The sequence below is a fragment of the Arvicanthis niloticus genome, chromosome 20 (genome assembly GCF_011762505.2).
Source record: "Arvicanthis niloticus isolate mArvNil1 chromosome 20, mArvNil1.pat.X, whole genome shotgun sequence".
NCBI classification, from domain to species: domain Eukaryota; kingdom Metazoa; phylum Chordata; class Mammalia; order Rodentia; family Muridae; genus Arvicanthis; species Arvicanthis niloticus.
The window spans coordinates 39,792,982-39,798,981 of record NC_047677.1 but is presented as its reverse complement, the minus strand read 5'-3'; the positions used below and the strand labels follow the sequence as shown (position 1 = coordinate 39,798,981).

General features: G+C 50.5%; 1 protein-coding gene across 1 annotated transcript in view; it reads right to left on the bottom strand.

Annotated features, from left to right (window-relative positions):
* Positions 1-2,143: 2,143 nt before the first annotated feature.
* Positions 2,144-6,000, bottom strand: part of Specc1l (sperm antigen with calponin homology and coiled-coil domains 1 like) — a 104,890-nt gene continuing 101,033 nt past the window's right edge. The window contains exon 16 of the mRNA XM_034524357.2: positions 2,144-4,808. Within this exon, the coding sequence (XP_034380248.1) occupies positions 4,719-4,808 (90 nt within the window). The 3' untranslated portion in view covers positions 2,144-4,718. The remainder of the gene's footprint in view (positions 4,809-6,000) is intronic.

Below are 6,000 nucleotides of genomic sequence, written 5' to 3'. Positions count from 1 at the left end.
GCTACTAGGTGCTGTGTGCACAAGTCCAAAGCATGACAGACAGGAGGGAATCCCTCCCAACCTGTAGCCTTATGGGAAAATACTCTACCTACTTCTTACTGTTGGTGTGAGAGTCGCTGGCCAGTAGTCAACCTTGGAGCTAAATCTGGTGTGGTACTGTAGACAGGAAAACAGCTGAGGTGTGTGCAGCCATCTTGCTTGGCCTCATGGTGGATAGTGGCAACACTCTGCAGCTCCTTAGATTAGGGGTTGTTACTTAGCACCCCCAAGGATGGCCCTAAGCCTCCTCCTTGTGCTCCCCATACCCCAAGTTCTGGGACCCAGTAGGCCTCCCTCACATTAAAGGGTGTCTGGCAGTGGATCCTGCAGAGGTCCGAACAGTTCCAGCATATCCCAAATGTTGGGGTCCACCAGGAACCACATGTAGAACACGCTTGCTTGAAGCCATTCCGAGATCTTGTTCTCCGTCTTCTTAGGGCTCAGCTTCCAAACTGCAGAGATCCTGCTGTCCCTCCTCACATACAGGGCATGGCAGACACCCTCTAGGAACTTTTGTGACAAAGACCAGCCCTCCCAGGTTGCTCTGGGTAAGCCACGTGCCTGCGACCCACCCCGATGCCGATGTATCCCCTAGAAGTGTGGCTTCCTCTCCTCTGTCCCCACATGGCCTCCTGGGGAATCCAACCTGCTGCTGTCAGAGTTCCATCAGAATAGAGTCACAGCAGCCTGGACTCCACCCTCACATGTTAGCCTCACATTGAGACAATTCACATCTGACTAGTTCCCACTGGAGGGATACAAACAATATAGCTCCCCCCCCCCGCCCCCACCGCCCCGAGACTTTGGGAACTGTTAACCCTGTCAGGATAGGACAAGAGCTGGCTACTGGGAGCCCTGGCTCCCAGAGAGTATAGGTTCAGGGGTCTGGGGAACTTTCTAGTTACCTCTTTCTTCCCAGGAACCCATTTTCCTTTTCTAAGAGCTGCCTTTCACAGAAGCGCTGAACCTCCACCCCCAGCCCCTAATCAAGGTACTGGCTAGGACAGGCAACAACAGGTCTATGATAAAGAAAGATGTATCACTGTGGGACTCCTGCTAGATAAACTAAGTTACATAGGAGCCCCTCGGGGTCAGCATATGACAAGTGGGCAGAGTTGAGGAAACCCCTTCTCTGAAGGGGCCCATACTGTCTCAGGGACAGACCAGAGACCCACGGACAGGGTCAGCTCTCCTCTTGCCACACAGCAAGTTCTCAGTGTCTTCCTTAGGACACAAATGCAGTGTTCAGACACTGAGGGAGAGCTGCAGCATCCCTTGCCCAGCCTCTGCCATGACTGCTCCAAGAATTCAGCATAGGTACTCTATTCCAGGCTTGAGTGAGGGTCTCATGGGTTGTCCTGGGCACCTGCAGTGTTGGCTTCACTAGACGTCATGGCTTGTGGGCACTCTGAGAACCCATCTAAACTCAGCCCAGCAAGAGTCTTGAACTTCCTGGGACCCCCAAGTCCTAGAGAGTAACAACAGGTCCAGGCAGCTTATCATGGATACCCGGAGTGCAGGTGGGTAAGTCCACAGACTTCTTTCTGCATGTGTTACGTACAAAGTTGAAAGACAGCATTGTCTAACCTGATCACACTGGATCTGAAAACACTACACACAAGAACCAGTGAGTTGAGGTACAGCTCAGAGGCACAGTACTTGCATGTCATGTGCAATATCCTGCTGAGTTTGAGCCCCGACATTAAAACAAAAGGGTGCACAGGGAAAAATTACTTATGTAGCTGCCTCTAGGTAGAAATCCCCACCCCTGTAATTTTATACACCCTAAAATCCAACTCTAAGAAGTTAGCATTTATAAATGTTAACTCTTGGGACATCCGGATCAAACGTGTGGGCTGGCTTGAAGATAGGATCTTGATACCCACCATAGTTACCACGTGGTTTCAGGGCAGGCCGGAACCTCTGGACTCATCCATTTCCTCCCGCCTCTGTTCAGACCTGCCTGGGCCCACATGGCAGGGTGCTAGAGCAGGTGAACCTGAGGCAGGCACACCTGCCTTCCACTCCAATTCCACAGGAGGATTGAGAGCTATGATTTGTGTAAGGTCAGAGGGACAGCGGGGAGGGAGAACAAACTAGGAAATCAAAGCATGACGGTTTAATACATTCAAGAGTATTTACTAGAACAAAATGACAAAGTATCATTCATCAGCAGAAGCCTGTGACTGCGAACAGTAGAAAGGTAACTGGCCCTTTTGTAGTGAAGCTTGTGCTTTAGGAAAGAGGCGTGCTTACATCTTGGAGCTTCCCAGGAAGCAGCCCTAGAATGAGAGAACCTCCAAATATCACCTTTTTGGGGGACAGAGTCTCACATGCCAGGGCTGGCATCAAACTCACAATGTAATCAACAGTGACACTGAACTCGTGATCCTCCTGCCTCTGTTTCCCAAGTATTAGAATTATAGGTACGCACCACACTCGGTGTATGTGGTGAGGGGTGGGGGGGATCAACCCAGGGCCTCGTGCGTTGTAGACAGGCACTCTAACAACTCCCAGATACTACTTTTAACAGCACATGGCTGTCTACAAGCATGCCCAGAGGGCCAACAGTGCTCTTCAAGGGGCCCATTGGAGAAGGCAAAAAGCAATGGTCTGGAGACAGCTGTAGACTTGTGGACCCTCACACAAACATGGGCAGCCTGGCCCTGGTTGTGTTGGGCACCCAGTGTGTGTGTGTGTGTGTGTGTGTGTGTGTGCGTGCGCGCACGCGAGAGGGTCTCCTCTAGCCCACCATCTGTCCCTGCCTTTGGCTCTGGGCCTATCCCAGGGCCCCAGATTCCAGAACAGCAATGTTATTTCTCTATGAACATACCCCTTCAGCAGCAGCCGACTCACTCCAAATCCTTTCAGAAAACTCTGGCAGCTTCTACGCTGGCATGAGGCTCATATAGCCAGCAAGGGACAGAAGTTGTGAACTGCAAGCCCAGGAAAGTCTCTTTAACAAGACACGCCTTTTTCATAAGAATAAATAAAACCTGGCCTCAGACCAAACACCTTGGTGCACAGTGGACAGGCCTCAGTGAAGGCAAATACAGCAGAGGCTGGAAGCTCAGAGAAAGTCAGTGGAGACTCATTTAGAAACAGTGATTCTCACGTAATAGTCATCCCAACAGGAGTTCATCAGCAGAACAAGAGCAAGAACAGAATTGGGCCAAGGAGGACCAGAGAGGCACTGGGACAGACAGAACAATAGGGGTCTTCTGGTACACTCTGCAGCATGAGCTGCCAGATTTGGACATTTAAGCAGTGTGGATGGGTGGGACTGGCCGTCTGATGGCCACACATACAGACACAGGCCACTTCCTAATAACTACTTTCTTTCACACTGCTCCTTCTCTAGGTTCCATAGATACAACAAATTCCCAGTCTGTAGCATTATGCTCGAATACAGAACCTCACTCAGTCCATGTTTGGCCAGGCATGCCTCCTGGGAGACATTCCCACCATCCATCTTGTTACTAAAGCTGTGGCCCCAGTTCTATTGATGGCCAGTCTTCCGCATGGTGCCTTGCCTTGCACGTGGCAAATAAGTGTATCCTGGAAGCAACAGGTCTTGACATTGTTCAAACAACAGCTTCTGAGTCAGGCACGTGAAATAAGGGCTTCCAATTCTCAAAAAGAGGCTGCTCAATTCCAGCCAGAAAGCAACAGAACCGAGTAAGGCCGTGGCTCGTGATGTAGGCCCCATGGCCCAGGCACAGCATGGAGTCACCTCTCCTAGAACCCCCATCAACATGCAGCATACTCATGCAGGTGTAGGCTCTGCTGTCCTGGTGCAGGGCTAAGGCACTGTCTTAACTCCTGCCCTGGAGGGGCAGCCATCAGTGTGACGTGAATCTGTGGCTCCCTAAAGCACGTCCTCTTCCCTCCGGCATGACTCCTTACTCTTTCCATGCTAATGCCCACATTCTGTGTTTTATGTCTATGCTTACTAAAACAATGTAACTTTGGTACTAACAGAATAGGAGCTAGTTCACCAATATTGCTTATAATAAAACAACAACTTCAACGAGGAGAACTCCTGTGACCAGTCTTTTCCCTGGTGCTACCGGCAAGTGGCTGAGCACCCACTGAGTGTGCCACCTGCTTCTTGCTGCTGACAAAAATCTGCTTGGTGGCAGTGTAGACTCAACTAGCTGTGGGCCTATAAGTTAGGTTTTAACACTCCTAAGTTAACTGCATGGGTTAGGATGGTCCTCTCACATGGAAGGGGTACTGACCCTCTTCTCTGACACACTCCTAGAACCCAGGCCCACATGAAGGGACCAAGACCAGCTCTGTCCCAGCACTGGGAATCATGTGGATGACAGTCAAGGAGTTCGGTGGCTAAAGCTTTCACTAATCCGTGGTCCCCACAACGTAGTCCCATTTCCCAAGATGAGCTGGGCACAGCCTTTATGTTTTTTTACACTCCAGGCACTGATGGAGCTGGATGGTCTCCCAAGTAGGCTGGCAGTGTGTTGTACTCTGATCCCGAGGACGGCCATGTGGAAGAGCCCTGGTCTGCAGTTCCAGTTCCAATGCAGAGGCCTAGAGCTGAGCACACTCCCTGCCGGGAGGCCCAGAGTCGCTGAAAGCTTTAGGGGTTCTAGCTAATGGTGTTGGTGTCACTTGGTGACTGCAGAGGTCCCTAGCTGGTAGCAGCCGCTCCTGTATGCTCAGGTTTCAAAGTACTTGTAGATGGCCGTGACATATAGCATGACGTTCTGCCAGTCGGGCCGTTCAGTGCGTGCCATTTCATTGATGTCCTGTGGAGAAGGAGCCGAATTAGGACTCGTTTCCCCTCCCAGGCCACCCCAATGGGCCTCTAGTCCCAGGAAGCAGCAGACAGCCTTTAGTCTAAGGCGTGCAGCCTCTTTCGGAGTAGAGGCCTCCAGACTTGCTTTACCCGCAAAGGTCCCTGTGAGCATCTCCTTCCTGAGTACCGGAATCATCACCCCAGTCACACTCCTCTCTGCCCCAGCCACAGCTTATCAAGTGGAAACTCTCCCCAGACTTTCTAGGCTGTTCTCTGGAGACACTGTAAGGTCCATAGCACCATAGTGTGCCACAAGTTATCAAAGACTTTCTGTTTTAGCTGCCTTCTATAGAATACTAGTGACGTGTGGTGTAGAAACAGAGCAGCTCCCGCCCCAGAGTCTCAGCACCTGTAACAAGTGCCTTCTGTAACTAAGGAGCAGGGTCAGGTCCTCAGAGAGACTATTCCATAGTCAAGGAACCCAGAAATGTCACTGAGCATATGGGATGAGAAGGGCTGTCCTGAGCAAGTTAAGACAGGAAACAAGTCAGTTGGCTTGTGAACAAATCTTGACTACAAGACTTTGTTAGGCTAAAACACCTAGCCATGTTTTATGTGTGACAACACTTTGTACATGGTGTGCAATGTTCTACTACAATAACTGCAGCTGACCTCTTCCTATACAGCTGGATAGAAACTAACCCAAGCAAGCATGTTTCATGAGTTTCCAAGACACACTACAGGTGAACACTGTTACAGTGTAACTATTAATGTAAATATTTCTTCCTGTCACACAGTTGCTACAAGTCAAGGAAATGGGTACCTATAGCTAAGCAGACATACCTGGAGACCTGCAGGTATCCTAGGATCCTAAGAATGGTCTAGTCCAACAGGGTCCTTTCTTTTGTACATAGCCCTGAGCAGGGGGTCTGGGTACTGTCACTGTTACTCACGTGGAGCAAGTCCCTTGGTGCAGAGGCATCTCTTTGCATCTAGATGTGGTAGGCTTAGAGAGGACAGCAAGAACTGACAGATGTCTGTTTGTGGGAGCCCAGCAGGGGCAGGCAGGGCAGAAGCCTAAAAATGTCCCCCATTTCCCACAACCTGTGTTTTGCATCATAAGCAGCATTTTCGGCACCTTCTTACAGCCCCCGTGAGGAACTGTGGACAGTGCCATCAACTTCAGATGTCTTCTGGGCTCA